This window comes from Gopherus evgoodei, chromosome 5 (assembly GCF_007399415.2).
Source record: "Gopherus evgoodei ecotype Sinaloan lineage chromosome 5, rGopEvg1_v1.p, whole genome shotgun sequence".
Taxonomy (NCBI): Eukaryota; Metazoa; Chordata; order Testudines; family Testudinidae; genus Gopherus; species Gopherus evgoodei.
Window position 1 is genome coordinate 21,497,772 of NC_044326.1, and position 22,761 is coordinate 21,520,532.

Sequence of the window (22,761 nt, forward strand, 5' to 3'; positions counted from 1 at the left end):
TTCTCCCCTGCTCACCCCTCCCCCGCAACTGGATGCTACAGAGGGAATGTTTTTTTAAAAAGATGATCCTTAAGAGTCATCCTTTCCCCTCTTTGTCCGTTGATTTTTCAGGATAGGGTGAAAGACCTCTTTCTCAGGCTTCTCCCTGTAGTAGCTTATGCTAGGTATTTGATGGGAGAGTCTGTGTTTATATTGGTCAATTGTATTTCTTTAGAATATTTCTTTTGGTCTCACTTCTACTATGTTAAAAGAACATTAAGGTTGCAAAGTCAAACACGCAAAATGCTAAAATGGAGAATGCCCAGGCACTTTAATTCAGCCCCCTTGTGTGTATGCATCATCATCCGCTGTTCTTTCCATTGGACTCATTCCGCGCACAGGGATAGATGGTGCTCACTGAATAGGTACCTAGCGAATAATTTCTTTTTGTCCTCATCATTCAACGTGTGTCCCTATTCTTTACTTTCGGCACATCATTCAAACAAAATTATTTATTTCCTCACAAGTAAAATCCCCGCTCTGAAACATATAAGTGCTAGAGCTTCTCAGCAAAATGGCTGCATGACTTTATTAGCATCCATATTTTCCTTTGCTCTTGTTCTTGGAACAGTTTTAGCTGAAACTTCAAAATTTTTCAAGCAGAGGCAGACATGCAGCATGACAATTTAAACCCAAATAGTTGAAGTTTGGTAAAGTTATAAAAATGGAAAACAGGGTCTTATATTGGAACGTTTGGGTAACCTTAACTATAGGCATCGCTTATAATATCCAGTCAGTGACTTTGATATAGAGCTCTTTCCAAACATTCAAAATACAAAATAAACACATTCTTCTGCTGCAAAAAATACCCACTGCCACAAGGATTATGATGTGCATGCTCAAAATGAATTCCAGCCTCTAGCAAAAGTGCTGGAATTATCTTTAACCAAAAGAGAGAGGAAAAGACAATTCACTGATGTCTCATTTTTGTTTTTTAATGATTTCAGTGTCACAAAAACCCTTTGAACAAATGTGAAAAAACATAAAAAACCAGGGGCTTCTGAAATATTCATTAATCTATAACTATCCGGGAAGAATTGGCCCCAACCCTTCTTCCCTCCTTACTCATCCACTATAAGATTATCTGCAGTGAAGATCTGATCCAATGTCTACTGAATTCAGTGAAAGTCTTTCAGTTTATTTCTGTGGGCACTAGATTAGGCTGTATATTTAGATTATTGTAACTTTCTATTAAGCCTTTGCAGCATCAATGTCTTAAACACATACTTTGGGTTACACCGGTCAGTAGTCCCACTGACTTCAATTTTAGTTTCATGGATCAGGATGGATTTATTGGTAACAAAATGTAGTTTCCCCAATAGTACACACCAGTGGAGCTCTCACATACAGTACCTACTTTTTTTTGGAATGGATTATTTGAAAGGCTGATGTGATGCAGATGCAAAGTTTAAATGATAAAAGATGTTCAAATTAAATGTATATTTATAACTGATTCATTTAATTTGACTATCACAGTATCAGTTCAGTGACTAAAATGTAAAAGGACCGAAAACATATTCCTTACAAAAGGACAATCCTGTTGGGTGCTTAATATTTAATTATCTGTTCTCTAGGTATTTGATAAGTCCCAGGAAATGTGGTCTGTTGGGTATATTGATCTCACAACATGGAAAATATGTTCAGAGTTCGTTGTGTTGAAGACCTCTTGAGAGTCTGCTGGTTAAGTCTTGTAGGTGCTTCTTTACCTAAAAGGGCAAAAACATATTCACTAAGTGATCAGGAAATGCTGTTACATATTGACATTGTACCATTGGTGTATATGGCACTTGACAGACCTGTAGACAGACAAGGTCATTCCCTGATGACTGAGAATTTTAAGGCCCAATTGAAAGAGACTATTCTTGAAAGCCAAACCTATTACCCAGTCATAGCAATTGTGAACTTCTTTGATATTTGGAATCAGGGTTTCCTGATATGACAAGAAGGATGGTTTGTGGTTAAGGTGTTGGACTGGGACTCAGGCTTCCATGCCCAGTTCTCTTACAGGTTTCTTGTGCATAACCCTGGACAAAGATGCCTCAGTTAAAATGGGAACAATACTAATTCCCTCTTATCACCTTTTATTTTGTCTATTCAGATTGTAAATTCTGCAGGACTGAGACTGTCCCTTACTATGCGTTTGTACAGTGCCCAGCACAATGGTATCTCAATATCAAATGGGATCTCTCACAGGATGTACCTGCCCTATAGCACCCCCTTCTGGCCAAGTGTGGCACTATAAATGCCATCTGCCTGGATTTCCCCTAATATCATCAATAAATTCACTAACACTACATAAGGAATAATGCCCATTCTGAGAGGTCTAGTTTATTAACCAAAGACCCAATGAAAATACAAGCAAGTCTTCACCTCAGCATCTTAGCTGGGAGACAGAGTCAGTCTTAGTTTATCCATTCCAATCCAGCTCCAGCAGGGTTCTCTTGGCTTGCATCCCCCTATGCTGAAGTCATGCCTATTACCATTAGCTGGGAAGAATTCTTCTCTGGAGTCAGAGGCCTGTAGAGATCGGTCAGCTGCATCTCCTCTGGGGCAGCATATAGTTCCTGACAGACCAGGTAGGGTTCCTGCCACAGTCTGAGAGTTCCTTGTAACAGGAGAATACCTTCCAGGCCTCTTGCTCCAAGCCTCTCCTGCGAGCTCCTCTTCCCAAGAGCTTCTTGTTTCTGGGAACCACTCCAGGTGAGCTCTCATAATCCATTATCAGGCTCATTAGCTAATTAGCTGCCAACCAGCCACCATGGGATTTAATTACTTCCACCTGGGCCTGAGTTGGCTCCTTCTCAAGAACCTGTCTCAGGTGGGCTGGTCCCTGACTCCCCATAAAGGGCCGGCTCCCATGACAGGGCCTCAAATCACTATTGTAATACAAATTATGACTAATAATGAATAAGTCAATAGCATGGATAATAAGCACAGGAAAATCCAAATTCCCTCTATCAGAGTTAAACCTACACTGGGGGCATATAGACACTTCACAACACATCGTATTTGTACAGACCTTGTATCCCAATTCTTTAGTCTTTTCTTCTAGCATGACGTATTTCTCTTTGTTTCTGCTCAGATGATCTTTATCTCCCGTTCCCTCCACATGCTTCAGTTTCTGATGGGAAATCTCTAACTGTTTCTGATAATGATGATGCTTTTCAATTTTTGCTTCAAAGTGTTTCAGCTCCTCCTAGAACAATGAATACACATTTCAGGGCTAAATTTGGTCTTCTTTCCGAGGTTTCCTCCCTCTCTTTCCCTGCAGCTCACTCCTAATGCTATTTTAATGAGCGTCACACACTGAAAGCCCTTCCAGCTCTCTGGGGTAACGGAGCATCATAACCATCCAGAAATTCAGCTTTGGAGGAAAGTGTCCAAACATCAATCTACTGCACAAGCTTCATAGAGGCTACTAACATCTGAGAGGCGCAATGACACTATGGTGACAAGCACCACAGAAAAGCCTGTAAGTTTCTACAATGCGTTTTTTGCGGACATATTTCTTACAGAGGTCACTTTTCAATATCAGGCCCTTAATGCTCAGAATTAGCTCTTTTCTGATTGGCAGCCCAGCCATCCCGATTTGCTGTATTGTTTTACTGCAAGCTGTGATGTGCCTGGAATAGAACAAAGTGACAACCTCTTTGACTAGTGCTGAAAGGGGCCAGGTTGACATCAGTAACATCTTGAATTTATGCACAGAAAAGATCTCCTGTATAATGTGGCACAGGCAGCAAAAATGCAAACTTCCCTAAACACCCAGTTAGGCTCTTGTTGGACCACTGTTCGAGAGTAACTTTAGTCTCCATGTACTTTTGGGGCTGGCCCTCACTACCAGCAATACCAACCATTATGCCAATTATGATGATGGTTCCCTCTGCGATGTAACACCTGCGCACAAATAACCGGACTGAAATCCACCTCACTTATTTCACGTAGGGTATGCCTACACTGTAGCTAGGAGTGAGCCTGCCAGTCTGGCTAAACAGACCTGTGCTAGTACGCTAAAAATAACCGTGTGGATGTTGCGGCATCGGCGGAAGCCCAGGCTAGTCACTCAAGCTGGGATCAATCTAACCCCCAAGCGCAGGTGGCAAGCCCAAGCCTCGGCTGCTGCTGCAGCTTCCACGCTGCTATTTTTAGCATGCTGGTATGAGCCCTGCTAACACAAGTTTGTCTACCAGGGCTGTGACGCTTGCTCCCAGATGTACTGTAGACAAACCCTTAAACAATGTTTGGCACTAGTTTGTCTTGGGTCTAGCTTGGCAGAGTTTTCACTCTGAGCTGGTGGGAAAAAAAAAACATAACAAAACTTTGCCATTCTAATGGGTTTCCTCAAGCTTTAGAAGCAAAGGTCTCGCTCTCCTGTCAACAGTTCGACTGCAGAGGGAAATGATTTGCCTGTTATAACATTCTATTCTGTTTTACACACTACGTGCCACTATATTTTAGCACTGAGTTTGCCTGCAGTTGCTAATCTGTTCAAGCTATTTTCCTTGCATGATGTGCCAATGCAGCACCTTTCCTTATAAAACCTTGTGCGGTTTGCTTTACAGGAGATCAGCCAAAACAAATATGAAGGCCTGACCTTAGCATTAGCTTTCAGTACTCAAACAAGAATTTCAGCAAATTTCTACCTTTAGCTCTCTTCTTCCCACATTATAAGTCAGTGAAGTGCACCCTGTAATCCTTACCTTCCTCTTTCTAGGACGATATCCCAGCATGTGCTGTGCTGCTGACAGCAGCAGATCTCAGCATTGGTGCATGGCATTTCCCTAAAGGAAGATTTCTGCCCAAACATTCAGTCTGTTTCTAAACTGTTTCATATTCTTATTTTAGGTCCTACTGGTGGAAAAGGACGTTTTCCTTATTCCAGGGACAGATGTGATGGGCCTGATCTACCTATCCCACTCTTGTGTATGCCTGATCCACAGCTCACAGAGGTCAATGTAATTAAAACACGTTTAACTGAGCGTGGAATCAGACTTCATGTTTCTAAGGAAGAATCACCATCCAGCCCACAGGACCACTCTGGAGATCTAGGTTCAGTTACAGGCTCTGCCAGATTTTGCACATGATTTTAGGCAGGTAGTTTAATCTCTCTGTGCCTCACTTACTCATCTGTAAAGTGGGCACAGTAATACTTCCTGGAGGAGTAATGATGGGACCTTATAAATACACAGATAAACATTCAGAAGCAGACTTGAGGGCACAGCTCCCCCAGCCACGAATGGAAGATATTGCTATCCCCAAGCAGTCAGGGAAACAGGACAAGCAGGCATGGTATAAACTAGAGATATTTTTAATTTCATCATTAAAAAAGCCAAAAAAAATGCAAGCATGAACACCACAGTAATTCATTTCTCAAAAAAGGCATTCACACTAAACAGGATCGCTGTGCCTCTCTGGGTTAGCTGTGCACTGCTCCTTCCCAGGAAATGACCAACAAGTAACCCTCTGACAAGGGGCAAAACAACAGCCTGGTTAGCTAGCTGGTGTTTCTTGGTTTTAAATTTCCCAAAGCATTAATTACAATTGGGAATTAGAAGATGATGAGTGGAGAGGTGATCTGTTTGCACAAAATAAGGGCCCACTCTTACCAACAATTAGGTGCATGCATAACTTTACTCCTATGAGGTTCCACGACAGACCATGGAGCTACTCACATAAGTAAAGTTACACATATGCTTCAGTGTTTGCAAGACTGGGTCCCAAGTTTGTCTCTTGATCATGGTGAGTTAAGAACAGAAGGGAAAAGGGTGCATTACGACATCCTGAACATAGTGTACATATATCAGAGGGGTAGCCGTGTTAGTCTGGATCTGTAAAAGCAGCAAACAGTCCTGTGGCACCTTATAGACTAACAGACGTATTGGAGCATAAGCTTTCGTGGGTGAATACCTATGTGTCTGATGAAGTAGTGTACATAGCCTTTCTTAATTTTGAAGAGAAAACGCTTATCTAAATTCTATCTTACCCGAAATGATTCGAGTTCTTTCTCAGTAAAGTTGGCTGATTTGGCCATGTCCCATAAGTCAATTACTCTGGGTTCTTCAAATTCTAAACCAACAGACACAAAATATAAAATTATTTTAATGTTTAAGTTGTTAATATTTGATGCCATGTTAACATGACTAATTAACAGCAACACCCACATAGCTTTACATGAGAAACACGCACACACCAGCCCTGCATTACTGAACAGGTCTACCTAGATGGAGGACAAATCCTAATATTTTACTTAGATGTTTAGTATGGTAGATATTGGACCTTTAAAAAACAAAACCAAAGGGATACACAAACCCTGTGTATGGTCTCCATTACCCTCTCTGCCTTCATGGTAAAGGAAATGAAATCCCAGCTGATTTTTGTTGGATGGGCTTGGAACACAGGAGCATCCCCTCTATAAAGTATTAATCTTATTCCCTGTATTTAACCCTCCTGGGTATCCAGAAATGGTGATGGTTTCCCCTAATGATTATTAGGATTTATTTTTTGTATTGTAACAACACCTAGAGGGTCCAATCAGAATCGTCGCTCCACTGTGAAAAAAAATCCTTCCCCATAAGGGGAAGTTCCAGCGGCAGCAGCCACTGGGGCAACTCTGGCAACATGGCATCTACAGGAGCCATGCTGCAGAAAGGCTCTGAGTAGCCAAAGGGAATGAACACCCACAGGGTCTCTGCACAGTTGGCCCTGAGCCTCTGTAGATCTCTGAGAAACATGCAGATTTGGAGAGAATCAGAGGCAAACCTCCTGGTCATTTTCAGGGACAATGGTTTGTTCCGCTTTCCCACTCAACCAAGAGGCACAAGGAATGGAAGCGCCATGAGAACTTGTTTCCTGTCCTATATGAAAGGCCTCTGCAGACCAGGTGTTCTCAACCTTTTTCTTTCTAAGCCCCCTCCGACATGCTATAAAAACTCCACAGCCCACCTGTGCCACAATAACTGGTTTTCTGCATATAAAAGCCAGGGTGGCATTAGGGGACAGCAAGCAAGGCAATTGCTTGGGGCCCCATGCCAGAGAAGCTAAGTTGCTCATGCTTGGTTTCAGCCCCGGGTGGCAGGGCTCAGGGCCCCAGGCTTCAGCCCCATACAGTGGGGCTTTGGCTTTCTGCCATGGGCCCCAGTGAGTCTAACACTGGCCATGCTTGGTGGACCCCCTGGAACCTACTCGCGAGCCCATGCAGGGGGCCCCGGACCCCTGGTTGAGAACCATTGCTGTAGATGACAAACAGGGTACTTGGACTGTAAAATCGGAACTTAAACAGAGTAGGCTAATTCGTCCCTTTAAATGCCTCATGTCTGTTTGTCAGCACTTCTACAAGGCTCCTTTGGACTATAACTGGTTATTTGTCTACTGATTTCTCATAAAACTGATTATAAATGAATGTGGAACAGAGTGAACCATACCACTGGCTGTGTCATATCCCTGGTGGCTGATTTTACGTAAACGATCAAACCCTTGATTGATGCTTCGCATTTTGTCTTTGAGTTCTGTGTGTTTGCCATGCAAGATTTCCTCTTTGAACTGGTCGTCTTCAGATGGGTTGATCATATTTTTGTGGATTTCTGTTATCAAAATATAAACATTAACTCATAATAGGCCAAATTCTGAGAGGACAGAAGTACCTGCAAATTCCACCAAGTTGGATGGGAGCAGTTGATGCTCAGACCTTATCAGCACTTGATCCACTAGTAAATTAGGATAAATAGTGCACTTTAATAACACTGATTTTTAAGAGTGTTTGCTTCTCAATATACGTGATTTGGACAGGAGTGGTGCAGGCATATTTTATCATGCATAATACATAAATCAGGTCAACAATGTAAATAAGAAGATCCAGAATTCTATTGGCCTATTTCCTGAAAAATCCCTACAGCAGCACAACAGCATTGCCCTAGGGAACAGGAATATGGGTGGAACACTTCTGTGTCCTTGCTAAAAAAGCTGCTGGAATGCCCCAGACGGGCTGTTAGCAGCCAGGCATAAGTTAGAGCAGCCTCCGGTGGTGTCCTAAGCTGTGCCAGGTGTGGCATGCCAGGCAGCAAACTAACCTCTGGTAGCCTTAGCTGGAGGTAGCACAAGGTGGCATAAAGCCCCCTTTGCTCTCATTCTCTTGGGCTCAGCACAGACCTTATCTGCGAAGAAGCTGGCTTCTTGCTGCTCTAGCCATAACTCCATCCTTCCTCCTCAGCTAGAACCCAGATCTGATCCTCCCCAACCCCCGCCTGCACATTGGGTGCCTCCACGGATCTATTTTCCACTGGATCAGGGCCCAACTGCTAAAACAGGGGCTCAGCACTTGCTGATATTTTCTCAAAAGCCATAATGAATTTATTTTGCTAAGCTGACAATCTCCTTGCTCACTGAAACACATGCAGGTGTTATAAAACAAAGAACAGCAACATTTCCATTAGCTATAGAGATTCTTGGCAGAGGATACAGACTTGTGCCCTGCAAGTATCTGTGAATGACAGCATCTGCAAAGCAATCCTAATATAAACCTAACAATCCATCTTTAGGATTTTAAAGATACTTTAAAACAACTGAGCGATCAGCAGAGAGAGGGCTGCACTGCATTGGAAACATCAGACAAACATTCAGGCACCTTCTGTTCTGCTCACAGTCTCTAGCAGGATATTATATTCATGAATCTTTTCTTTGTGATGCTTAAATTCCCGCCACAGCTTATCCAGCTCCTGATCAGAAAACTTCCCAGAGGTCTTGGCCTGAAAGAAATATGAACGAGACAGAAACTATAATCCTTTTTCATTTCCCAGGCCAAGCAATGCTACATACACTCACTTGCCAAATAAAATTCCCTTCACATTTAAAAAAAAAAAAAAAAAAAAAAAAGTTAGGTCAAGCTTCCCTTCCAAATTTCTTTGTTTTAGGTCTCATTGTGTCTCAATATTAGGGCAGAACGTAGACATAGGCTGAAATCCTGGCCTTGCTGAATTCAACAGGAGCTTTACCGTTAACTGTAATGGGGCCAGGATCTCACCTACCAAATATCCAGAGACATGATGAAAATTGTTATTTATTATTATTTGTATTATTGTAGAGCCCAATATCCTGTCACACACACACATTGGGAAGCAATCAGTCAGTTGTTGATGCATGAGAATGAACTGCACACCTGAATGTATAGGGTTTGTTTCCACTAGGGATTTAGACTGACACATATGGAGAATATCTATTCAAGAGCTCTCATTCTATTGGCAAGTAAATATCCTATTGTGTCATGTCTCTGCTCTGCACCAAGCTGTTTCCCACTGTACTAGCGATTCGCAGTTAGAGAGGCACTTGATGTGCTTCCCCGGTAGAGGGACGGATGTTGCTCTGTTTTTCTTCCCACAGGTTAAAAGTGAAATCTTTTGGTATTTGTACAGAGCCAGAGGCTCAAATTTTGTTTGGGGAATACTTCCAAGTGATTTTTTTGTTGTTGCCATTTCTCAAAGAAGGGCACTGTCAGGTTCCATTTTTTTTTTAAACAAAATCAAACAAACAAACCCACCCCCCCTTCCTTTGCTCTTTTACTTACACCACCGTAGATTGATAAAGCGAAGAATTTAAAAAACAAATCTACTTTTTACTAATTATTTCCCTTTTGCAGGTTCTTCCAATCTGTTGTTACTGCCCAAACTGGAACAGTTCTTGTTTTCAGGCACTAGCATGAACTCTGGAAGGCTGCACTCACAAACACTATAGGGTGGGATTTTCAAGTTAAAAAAAAAATCCCTTAAAATCGTTTTATTTTTAAATAATTCTATGAAATATTTCTAAGTAAGTTTAGCCATTTAAACAAAACCAAAGCCAAGATACACGGCTGCATCCCTGAATGTTCATACAAAGTGAAATCCTGGTCCCTGTAAAGTCATTAGCAAAACTCCAATTGACTTCACTGTAATCAAGATTTCACCCACATATAGTGGGTGTGACAGGTACAATGGACCAGATCCTCTGAGAAGAGAAGTACCCACAACACCCAATGATTTTGGTGGAAGGTGAGGGCACTCAACATGTCATAGCACCTGGCCCAGTGTTTGGAAACAGAGTTCTAAAGCTTCTCAGTTCAAGCTGGGGTCTCTAGAAAACTTAAAACACACACATGAATGAACATTTACTTCTTACACTGAAATATCCAGAAATTAAACACACCTTGCTCCATAATTTCTCCAGTCTTGGATCATCTAGCACATCACTTTCTGTGCCATCTTTGATGTAATTGGTATCTACTAGTTGGGCATCTTTCTTTCCATTCATTCCATATTTAGTCATAATTACTGTAAGTGAAAAACAAGAAACATTAGAACCAATAGCAGATGGTTCCCCTTAACCCCCCTGAAACTGCTTTCCTGAGAGTCTGTGGAATCCATGCCCACTCGGTGAGGTGTTCTATCTTCTTCTATTGGTAGCAGGGCCACATATAGAAGTGGATGAGCCAGCTATAGCTTTGGCTAGCAGAGCTGGGTCTTTTAGGTTAGGCAGCAGAGAATCATGCTTTAAGATCCAGAGGTCCCAGGTTTGATCCCCTTGCTGATGACGCACCCAAGAGCATGGCGTTACATCTCTGCCCTCTCCTTAAGACTCGCATCTACCATGAGGCCCATCAACCTTGGATCCTCCCTGAAGAAAGCTAACAAAAATAAAATACCATACAAACCAGATCAAAGAAAAAGCATGGAACAAGATACTGGCTAAACAGCTCCACTTTCACCTTTTTTTTTCCATGAGTCTATACATTAAAAAAAAAAAGCACTCTCTTCAAGGCAAGGTGTTTGTCATCTAAATTTTCTGCAAAGCACTTACCCCGTTTTGTCCACAGAAATGTCAATTTCACACAGTGCTTTGAAGTTGCAAAGTCACTTTCATTCAGCACATACTGAAATGCGATACAGACATTCACTCCCTGGTGTGTCCCAGTTAAAAAGGAGACATAGCGCTTACAGTAGTCACTACCAAAAGCGCAGCATCTGCCACAGACCTCCCATAGCAATCGTTAGAACAGGAAATAGCTATTAACCATATAGCAGCTAGTGGCAAGTATTGACTTTAATAGCAACCACTGTAAGACATTATTAATATTTTTCCTTCATTATAAAATACATTTCTGTAGGTTTGTTCAGTATGCAACTGATGATCAACTAAGCCATATGATTTCAAAGAGAGCTAAGGAAAACATAACATTCTTATAAACATCCTGGTCAATGTCCTTCTTTGCTGATCAGTTTGTCAGAAATTTGCAGTGGCACTGAACTATTGAAATGGTGACAAAGGGACACCGCTAAAGTATTCAGATTTCTAAGGTTAAAGATTGTTCAGGCTACTAAGGGGACAGACTCCTTTGCTCTGAAGAGCTCATTCCAACTATCCTTAACAGCGATAGCAATTATACTGTGCATGTCCAGACAGAATAGCTAAAATAGTTTATTTGACCTCAAGGCACACGGAGTACAAATCTTAAATTACTATAAAATAAAAGCTTCATGGAATGGAGGATGATTTTGGGGTAGGATGGAACATGTGAATACCACCAATACCATCAGCACTTCTATGCCATCTACAGAGACCCTCCAAGAGTTCTGCAACATTAATCAATGTTCAACACACTGTTAATGAGGAATAATTGTGGCACAGCTCCCTATTTGCAAAATAGGGATAGAGTCCGTCCTCGCACAGCTAGTCAGTTGCAAGGTCAGGCCTCCCGAGTCCTGGCCCTGTGTCTTCACATGATGCACATTGTACTCCTCTGCAAATTGTACTCCTCCGAGTCACCATTACAACCCCTTTAGGAGAAGGGCACTGAGCAGCACCCTCTCTGGAAGCCATCACTGTCACCAGAACAGCCTGAGGGATAGCTCCAGAGTGGGCATATTGGGGAGGAAGGATGGCCTCGCGGTTTAGTGACAGAACTGGGAATTAGGCAACTTTGAGTCTAACCAAGGCGCTGCAACTGACTCTCCAAGTGACCTCAGGCAAGTCACAGTGCCATATTTTCAGACGCTGGCCTCAATTTCTGCAGGCACAAAATCGAGATGAAGATTTTATACACAATATTTCAGAAGTCAAGAGAACTTCTATTTTTAAAAAGTGTCTAAAAATAAGTAGAACAAATTCAATCATCACCAGGATGAAAAGCAAGTTATCAATGAAGGTGCAATGCTGTTTGATTTTGTTCCATACTTTTTCTGAGACAAAGTTTTCAAGCCCTAGGTGCCTAAAGCTAGGAGCCTCATTCCACTGTAGGAACTGTGCCCAGCCCTGGCAGCTCCCACTGTCTTCAATATGAGTTTTGAGTGTTTACTGCCTCTGAAAGTCAGGCCATTTATTTAATGACCTAAAAATAAATGTTGACACCTAACTTTAGGTACTGAATGACAATTCTGGCCTCTTCAGCGAAGTTATTCCTTACCATGTAAATTGCGTCTAAGTTTGGCTTCTTTTTCTCCATCTTCATCAAGCCCTTCAGCCTTCAGCTTTTTCCAGCTCAACTCATCCTTTTCTTGTATTTTGAGGTCACTATGTAGCTCTGCCAGTTTTACAGCCGATAGATGAAGCTAATGAGAATGGAGAAATGCTTTGGTTAGTTGCCTTGTAATAACATGCATGCGCATACACAGCTGCAAAGTTACCTCTGAAGCTAGACTGGCATAGAAAACAATATTTCATATTCCACTGAAATATTCCACAGTCAGAGCACAGGGACCTCAGCGTGCAAGACATTGTACAAATAAACTCCTTGTATGATGCTCCCATTGGTCCTTAACATCCATATGCTAAAGCTGCCTCTGTTCCTCAGGCCCTCAGTCATTTCTGTAACAGCCATGCGTGGGTAAAAAAAAGTATCTCCTGCTGGCATTAAGCTTTAAATAAGCTGGAATGAGAAATTAACTCTTCAGCTTTGGTTGGGGAGGGAAGGAAAGCAGGTGAACTTTTAATGGGACATCATAATATTGAAAAAAAAATCTTTATCTGTTACTGATACTGAAGATTATTAAAACAAAGATTTTGAAATAGCTAATTTCATTTATTGTTCCTTTAATCTGACCCTATTTCTTCATCTTGGAAAATTAGTCAAATTTCATTTTCTGGTTTTAATGCACTAAGAGATTTCTACAGTTACTGAGTTGCAAAATACTCCAGGAAAATGTTTCTATCCCAACAAAATATGGTTAATATTCAACATAATAATTACGAGCAGCTATGGAAGTTCTCCAGATACTGCATTAATAGAACATATAGATTTTTAAATCAGTAGGTCCAGATAACTCACATCCAAGAGTTTTAAAAGAGCTGGATAAGGAGCTTGCTGGACCATTCATGTTGATTTTCAGTAAGGCTTGGAGACCTGGGGAAGTTCCAGAAGAATGGAAGAAAGCTGATGTTGTGCCAATATTTAAAAGGATAAACAAGATGAGCTAAGTAATTACAGGCCTGTAATTGATACTGGGCAAGATAATGCAGTGGCTGATATGGGACTCGATTAATAAAGAATTAAAGGATGGTAACGTAATTAATGTAAATCAATATGGGTTTGTGGAAAATAGATCCTGTCAAACTAACCTGATATCGTCACTATGCTACTGAACATTTTTATCGGTGACCTGGAAGAAAACATAATCACTGATAAAGTTTTCAGATGACAAACACTGGGGGAGTGATAAATAAATGAGGAGACTGATCACTGATTCCAAGTGATCTGGATTGCTTTGAACACTGGGCAAAAGCAAACAGTATGTGTTTTATTATGGCTAAATGTATACCTCTAGGAACAAAGAATGTAGGTCACGCTTTGCAGGATAGGGGATTCTATCCTGGAAAGCAGTGACTCTGAAAAAGATTTGGGGATCATGGTGGATAATCAGCTGAACATGAGCTCCCCGTGTGACTCTGTGGCCAAAGAGCTAATGCAATCCTGGGATGTATAAACAGGGGAATCCTGAGTAGGCAGAGAGAGGTTATTTTACCTCTCTATTTGGGACTAGTGTGAGCACTACTGGACTACTGTGGCCCACAATTCAAGAAGGATGTTGATAAATTGGAGGGGGTTCAGAGAAGAGCCAACAGAATGATTAAAGGATTAGAAAACCTCCCTTATAGTGACAGACTCAGAGAGCTCAATCTGCTTAGCGGAACAAAGAGAAGGTGAAGGGGTGACTTGATTACAGTTTATAAGTATTTAGATGAGGAACAAATATTTAATCATAGGCTCTTCAATCTAGTCAAGAACACTGTAACATGATCCGGTGGCTGGATGTTAGAGCTAGACAAATTCAGTCTGGAAACAAGTCATACATTTTTGAATGGTGAGAGAAATTAACCATTGGAACAATTTACCAAGAAATGTGGATTCTCCATCAATGACGATTTTAAAATCAATATTGTATGTTTTTATAGAAGATACACTCTAGAAATTCTTTTCGGGAAGTTCTATGGTCTGTGCCATACGGGGATCAGAATAGATGATCACAAAGGTCTTTTCTGGCCTTGGATCTGTGAAAGGATGAGCTATCAAGGTGATTAAGAAAAAGCAGAAAGCCTACAAGGGAGTGGAAGATGGGTGGAATTAGCAAGGAACGCTACCTTAGTGAGGTCAGAACATGTAGGGATAAAGTGAGAAAGGCCAAAAGTCATGTAGAGCTGGACCTTGCAAAGGGAATTAAAACCAATAGTAAAAGGTTCTATAGACATATAAATAAGAAGAAAACAAAGCAAGAAGAAGTGGGACCGCTAAACACTGAGGATGGAATGGAGGTTAAGGATAACCTAGGCATGGCCCAATATCTAAATAAATACTTTGCCTCAGTCTTTAATAAGGCTAATGAGGAGCTTAGGGATAATGGAAGGATGGCAAATGGGAATGAGGATATGGAGGTAGATATTACCACATCCGAGGTAGAACCAAACTTGAACAGCTTAATGGGACAAAATCGGAAGGCCCAGATAATCTTCATCCAAGAATATTAAAGGAATTGGCACATGAAATTGCAAGCCCATTAGCAAGAATTTTTAATGAATCGGTAAACTCAGGGGCTGTACCGTACGACTGGAGAATTGCTAACGTAGTTCCTATCTTTAAGAAAGAGAAAAAAAGTGATCCGAGTAACTATAGGCCTGTTAGTTTGACATCTGTAGTATGTAAGGTCTTGGAAAAAATTTTGAAGGAGAAAGTAGTTAAGGACATTGAGGTCAATGGTAATTGGGACAAATTACAACATGGTTTTACAAAAGGTAGATCGTGCCAAACCAACCTGATCTCCTTCTTTGAGAAGGTGACAGACTATTTAGACAAAGGAAATGCAGTAGATCTAATTTACCTCGATTTCAGTAAGCATTTGACACGGTTCCACATGGGGAATTATTAATTAAATTGGAAAAGATGGGGATCAATATGAAAACTGAAAGGTGGATAAGGAACTGGTTAAAGGGGAGACTACAACGGGTCGTACTGAAGGGTGAACTGTCAGGCTGGAAGGAGGTTACTAGTGGAGTTCCTCAAGGATCAGTTTTGGGACCAATCTTATTTAACCTTTTTATTGCTGACCTTGGCACAAAAAGCGGGAATGTGCTAATAAAGTTTGCGGATGACACAAAGCTGGGAGGTATTGCTAACAGAGAGAAGGATCGGGATATCATACAGGAAGATCTGGACGACCTTGTAAACTGGAGTAATAGTAATAGGATGAAATTTAATAGTGAAACGTGCAAGGTCATGCATTTAGGGATTAATAATAAGAATTTTAGTTATAAATTGGGGACACATCAGTTGGAAGCAACAGAGGAGGAGAAGGACCTCAGAGTATTGGGTGATCACAGGATGACTATGAGCCGCCAATGTGATATGGCCGTTAAAAAAGCTAATGCAGTTTTAGGATGCATCAGGCGAGGTATTTCCAGCAAAGATAAGGAGGTGTTAGTACCATTATATATGGCACTGGTGAGACCTCATCTGGAATACTGTGTGCAGTTCTGGTCTCCCATGTTTAAGAAGGATGAATTCAAACTGGAACAGGTTCAGAGACGAGCTACTAGGATGATCCGAGGAATGGAAAACTTGTCTTATGAAAGGAGACTCAAAGAGCTTGGCTTGTTTAGCCTAACCAAAAGAAGGCTGAGGGGGGGATATGCTTGCTCTTTATAAATATATCAGAGGGATTAATATTAGGGAGGGAGAGGAATTATTTAAGCTTAGTACCAATGTAGACACAAGAACAAATGGGTATAAACTGGACACTAGGAAGTTTAGACTTGAAATTAGACGAAGGTTTCTAACCATTAGAGGAGTGAAGTTCTGGAACAGCCTTCCAAGGGGAGTAGTGGGGGCAAAAGACATATCTGGCTTTAAGACTAAGCTTGATAAGTTTATGGAAGGGATGGTATGATGGGATAGCTCAATTTTGGCAACTGATCTTTGATTATCAGCAGGAGGTCAGACTAGATGATCATATTGGTCCCTTCTGACTCTAAAGTCTATAACCACGAAGATATTAAAAATGTAAGGCTTCTAGAGGAGTGTTTGATTAACTTGAAAATGTTGTTGTATATATTTAATAAAAACAAAAACAGTCCCACACCCAGGAATAGGAATAATTACTGATGTGCATTATCACTGAATCCAGGTTGCTATAATAGGAAACACAGCTTTTAAAATTCCCGATTTCTGTCACTTTAAATTGGAGTAATAAAATAATACACTAGCATTAATTTTTGCATTTATTTAATAGTCTTGGGGGAAGAGGGGCATTGTGCAAGAAGGGGATGTGAAAGACAATGGGGAAGTGAGGTCAGAAAAAAACACTTTAGCAGCCTGGCTTTAGCAAGGTCCCATCTGAGTTTTCTACATCATTTTACCTCTGCTAATCTAGCACCCCATCTTTAGGAAAGTTTGGATCCACTTCTGAACTTGGAAGCTTGGACCCATCTGTTATAAAATAACGTAGTGAGAGTGAAAGTTATTTGCTAACACAATCAGACAGATGACTATACAATGATAAATGAAAAAGAGATGCACCAAATCGACACTCAGAAACTGGTTTGTTCCACAGACAGTGAGAAACTATTTCAGAACCTCAAGATATCAATCAGTGTGTTTCAGAAATATTCTCTGACTACTCATTAACGAAATGAAACATGTTTTTACAAACAAACAAACAAGCAAATGGTACTGATAAGACACAGAAATTCACTTTGGAGTATATAGGTTAGCCAAGGGTAACTTCAAAGAGGCAGCTCACACCATTTAGGACTGTTCTGAATTGCCTATTTTAATATACCATTAAGTTAGATTCCAACACAGCAAAGCACATTTTTCAATTTAAGCATGAATTGCCCTTTTGAATTCAATGGCACAGAAGGACTACTAACTTGCGCAAGTGCTTTGCTGAAATCAGGTAAAACCTAGAGTAGTTAGAAAAACAGCTAAGCCTTAAGGTCTTGATCCTGCAAGATACTGAGCTCTCTGGCCCCGATCCCAGAGTTAAGAACATTGACTTCTATTCCATTCACTTCAGTGGGATTATTCACTGGCTTAAATTTGGCAGAGTTCTTAAGCGTGTGGCCTGCCTCTGTTCAGCAAAGCATGTCAGCACATGCAGTCAGCGAGACTTTAGCACGTGCTTATACACTTTTTTGAAGAGGGAGGCACATCACAGCCTAGGTGCTCTGATGGTTTGGGGTCACATTGCTTAGCAGCTCGCTCAGTTAGGACTGGACCTTGACAGCTCAGTCATTACTTCAGTCTCATCCACAGGCTTCTCCACAGCTTCCATACAATTGGCTGTAAAGGTAAAGTGGGTGACTGAGTTTCAGCACACTCCACTAATATTTAACCTTACACTGGGATCAGTTAAGCTTTCTTTCATGCAGAACTAACAGAACACAGAAATACACTAGAAATAATTCACACAGCAAACTGATTTAATTCTTAAGGATTCTCAATATTGTTGCAATAAAACCTTTAAACACCTACCTTGTCGTTAGGCACACATTTTCTAGTTAAGAAAGGATCAACTGCATTGTCCACAGTTAAATGCCTGATTTATCGCCACTACATATGGCACATGGCTGGTAAACATGTTACAAACTTTAAACTTAAGGAGAGAGAAAAGTGGAATTTTCAAATGAAGAAGTTTCACAGAAATCAGATATTATTTCAAACACTGAATTTTTCCTGCAAACTTTTTTTTAAAGACTTCCTTTTCAAGGTTTTTTTTTTTTTTTAATGGAACCTTTACATACAATATTTAAACCTGTTTTTTCCTGTAAACAGCAAACAAACAAGTTTGTGGTGTCCATTTTTCATGTCTTGTATTGGTGCTGAGTAACTTTTGATTATCATCAAACCCAACGACACTGGTTTTTTTTCCAAAATTGTAATGTTTTGTTTCTGAAATATTCCCATTTCAGAACAGAAATCCAATTTAGAACATAATTCAATGGGAAATTCAGAAAAGGATACCTGGAACATTACAAAACATAAGAGGAGGGTAAAGCCTTTCAAATTTGCCAAAACTTCTGTAGAATTCTTTTGCCTTGTCTGTTCTAATATCAGTGTTGGATACTGAAAAGAGAGCAGATAAAACTAGTACTCAAAGCACTGCTCCTATTTGAAGTTCATCTCACACAGGCCTCAGGGTGATATCACCTAAAACATTGTAAGGGGTAAGGTGCACATACGTGGAACCTTACTGGACTGTAACACTGGCAAATGGTACCAAGAGTTGTGTGTAGCTAGCAAAGAAAGTTGATCAGAAGAGGTTTATAATTAAGCTGTTAAGTGCCAAATTATTTGCTCCTTGCCTAACGTTTAATATTGTTAATTGACAACATTGGGAACTAGCACCAGAGACCCTGTGAAACATTACAATGTCATAGCAAAGATTGCTAGGCTCAGCTGTAATCATTACCCACAGCAGCAAAAGCAGGGCAGTTCTGATTAAAGAATGGAACTCAATGGACTTGACAACACAATATCGTGCTAGACTTTGGAACCTATTGTTTCTCAGGATTTAAAGCTCATGATGGGACCCCGTCCGGTAGCAGATGATATTAGACCTATTTGAGCTGCAAAAACAAAAGCACAAAGGGTTCCTTAAAAATTAATTACAGTCAATGGAAAATTTGTCATTAACTTCAGTTGGTATAGAATAGGGGTGGGCAACAATTTTCATGGGGGGAGGCACTTCACAAATTTTGTTAAGTTGCCACAGGCTGCATATTTCTACTATATTAATGGAGGGGGTGCGAGGTCTGGGAGGGAGTTTGGTGCAGGAGGGGGCTCCAGGCTAGTGCAGGGGATTGGGGTGCAGGAGGTGGTGCAGGGTCTGGGAGAGAGTTTGGGTGCAGGAGGGGTCTTCGGGCTGGGGCAGGGGATTAGGGTGCTGGAGGGCGTGTGATGTGCAGGCTCTGGCTGGGAGGCGCTTACCACAGGTGACTCCTGGTTGTTGGGACAGTAGGGCTGAGGCAGGCTGCCTGCCTGTCGTGGCCCCACGCCGCTCTCAGAAGTGGGTGCGGCCAGCAGCTGCTGGCATATCTCTGTGCACCCCTTGAGGGGAGGGGGGCAGCGAGTCTCAGTGCGCTGTTCACCCCCACAAGCACTACTCTCGCAGCTCCCATTAGCGGGTTTCCTGCCTGGGGTGCACAGAGACATACCAGCAGCAGCTGGCTGCTTCTGGGAGCAGCGTGGGGTCATGGCAGGCAGGTAGCCTGCCTGAGCCATGCTGCACTGCGGGACTTTTAGCAGCCCGGACTCGGAGATCGTGAGGGGGCAGAGGAGGCTGGACAGAAATGTTAATCATGGTGGGCAGGACAGAACTGTTAGATGGGCCGAATACAGCCCACAGGCCGTATTTTGCCCACCCAAGGATAGAATGAGGCCCTCGATAAAGGGAGCCCTTGCACTGAGATCTCTCTGATAGGTATTACAGGTCAAGTATGTATCAGTTCTAGGGAGAACTAGAGTTAGTCATGGACAGAGAGATCAACCTTATGTCTGGGAAATTGGGAGGAACTGGGTTACCACTGAATAATGCAGCACTGCTCAGCTGAATACAACACATGGCTGTGATGCAGTACTGAATTGCAACACCCACCCCTGATGCAAAACCACAGCGCTCTTTATTTTCAGCTACTTCTAATAAATGGTCAGAAGACGATGGTCACCAAAGCTCACAATACAGAGCTCAATGTAGGAAGAAGGCTCATACAAACCTTTCACAGGAAACCCTGCAGTGAAGCTGGTTTGGGATTTCTTTACCAGCTTAAAAATCTTAGTGAAGATTTGCTGAAAGGATCATGTAGGCTTATGCGAAACCCCCCCAAAAAAAACAGGTGAATGGAGATTTTTGGTTAATTTGAACCTGAAAGTAAAATTCAGGAAGTGAGAACTGCTGCTTATTAAAGGCACATTTAGTCTAAACAATGTATTGCCTGTCTAAAGAGGACATCCTCTAGCATGTACTATAGCTCAATTCGTTACCTAAGCTCACATTTCAGTGTAATATCTGTATAATAATGTGCTACCGAGCTCCTCTAATCAGAAATTCACAAGATATTCCAGTTTTGCAAAATTGATTTTAAGTGACAATCTCAGCATTGTCATGAGTGCTTTCGCATCTATATTCTGGTATTCTGTTTTCCCCACCTGTTGGCTTTTCCTAACATGGCACTTCCTCCCCATATGTACAGGTGAGGGGAGAGAGATTTAAGACACCCACTCTCGCTGTGTGTGCAGAATTTTGGAGGCAAGGCTATTTTATTTGCCACGCAGGGAGGGCAGAACACTTGGAGTTACGGGGAGGGTAGCAGACTCCTGTGGGCATGAGAAGAGGGCATAGTATCTGAGCCCAGGGCCTGTGAAAGTTCTCTGCCAGAACATAGAAGGGGATCCCATAGCCCCATGTACATAATGAGGGTACAGTATTGGAATTGAGGGTGAGTGTGTAGGTGTTTACTGAAACATGGAGGTTACAGCACTAGGCTAGGACTTAGGAGACCTGAGTTGAAATCTCTGCCCCACCAGGGACTGCCTGCCTGACTTTGAGAACCGAGGTTAAAGTGACTTGTCTAATCTGTTAAAAAAACAACAACAAAGGAGTTGAGAGGGGATAATAGCACTTCCCTACCCCATAGAGGTAAAAAACATTTAAACAGTGTGAGGCGCTCAGATATTATAGTACAGGGGGCCATGCAAGTACCTAAGATACAGATGATCTAACATCAAGGCCAAGGGATAGGGATCACCACAGACACACAGAAGTAAGAAGAATGGCATAGCTCGTGGGGGAGGGAATCATGGTGAGTGCCTAAGGGAAGGCCCAACCTGGGAGCTGGAAGGGCAGTTACAGGGATTGCAATTGGCACATAAGGGCACGTGAAGCTTCGGTCAAGATCCACCACACACATCTGATAGTCACCTTTTGCGCTAAATTGAGGAAGGGTAGGGCCAGTGCAGGAAGGGGTCACAGACCTAGCAGTCAGTCAATCAAACTTGGGCTGGATTGCTGAGGTGCGCTGTAAGGACTGTTGCACCAAAGCTCCTGCTCCCAGATCATAAAAGACCTCCACCTTTTTTCAGATGATGTTACACACTGGATGCGGTTGCTTGTTAGTAGAAGAACATGTGGGCGTTGCCAGATCTCTCCTACAAACTCACTTACAGAATTGCCTGCAGAGGCTGGTGTGTCCCAGATGAAAATTGTACACGGCTCTCACATAATGACTGAAACCTCCCGGGGGGGGGGTGCACAGGGGAGACAGCTTGGGCCTTTATCTAGTACCTCATATCCCACATCATATATTAAGTCAACATCAGGCGCAGTTTGCTCCACATTTCAGCAATCCCAGAGAAAGACTCAGAGGCAGTGGTACATGTTCATACCACCACCAAATATACTGGGGCCCACCATACCTTACAATTAAGCTTCTTCCTGCATTTGGGAAAATATTTTTAAAGCTGGGTGCTTAAAGGTAGGCCCCACTATCAGGCATCTAAATCTCCCGATTGGCAGAAGCGCACCCGCAAATCCCACTTAATGGGCGCTACCGGGGTTCAGCCCCTCTGAAGATCAGGCCACTTGTGTTCAGCTTCCTAAAGTCGGGGGGCAGGGGCCCAGCTTCAGACAGGGAGGTTTGAAAATGCTGCGCTCTGCAGCCAGGCACGGGCACCCTGACCCCAGCGCGCAAGGGATGCAGCTGCAAGGAAGCGAATTAGCGACTCACCCGCTGCGCTTTCTCCCAGATCTGGTTCAGCTTCACAACCCTGAACTCCCCGGCCTCCTGGCGCTTCGGGCTGCTGGCTGTAGCAGCCTCGTTCGCCTCCCTGGAGTATTTGCCCCCCTGCGCCAAGACAACCACCAGCAGAGAGGCGCTCAGAGCCAGCAGCTCCCAAACGGCAGACATCGTCCCCCCCGCCTCCTCTTGCTGCGGCAGCCGCTGCGGAATCACCCGAGCAAGCAGCCGGCCTGGAGAAGAGGAAAACTACAATCCCCACGCTGCAGTGCTCCACAATGCACCGTGGTCGTTGTAGTTCGCCGTGAAGACAAATAATCCAGCCCCAGGGAATCCTTACAACCCCCTACTACAAGACCCAGACTGCACTGCACACTCGAAAACCAACGGGGCTGATGGGAGGCTTAAAGAAACCTAGGAAGGACCTAATTATTCAACCAGCGATCTTGTGAGTGAGTTGATAATGCAGCTGTCTGCCGG

At 42.4% G+C, this 22,761-nt stretch overlaps 1 protein-coding gene across 2 annotated transcripts; it reads right to left on the bottom strand.

The window, feature by feature from the left end:
- Positions 1–953: 953 nt before the first annotated feature.
- Positions 954–22,549, bottom strand: LRPAP1 (LDL receptor related protein associated protein 1). 2 transcript variants are annotated; one of them, XM_030564277.1, is made up of 8 exons: positions 22,273–22,549; positions 12,467–12,611; positions 10,213–10,337; positions 8,660–8,780; positions 7,461–7,619; positions 6,023–6,111; positions 3,059–3,235; positions 954–1,745 (listed from the first exon to the last, which is right to left on the bottom strand). In XM_030564277.1, exons 1-8 carry the CDS (start codon positions 22,450–22,452, stop codon positions 1,680–1,682), a joined length of 1,062 nt encoding a protein of 353 aa, XP_030420137.1. In that variant the 5' UTR covers positions 22,453–22,549; the 3' UTR covers positions 954–1,679. The 2 variants fall into 2 exon arrangements, with proteins under 2 accessions (XP_030420137.1, XP_030420138.1); XM_030564278.1 differs by having other exon boundaries at positions 6,023–6,105; positions 22,273–22,548.
- Between the last annotated feature and the right edge of the window lie 212 nt (positions 22,550–22,761).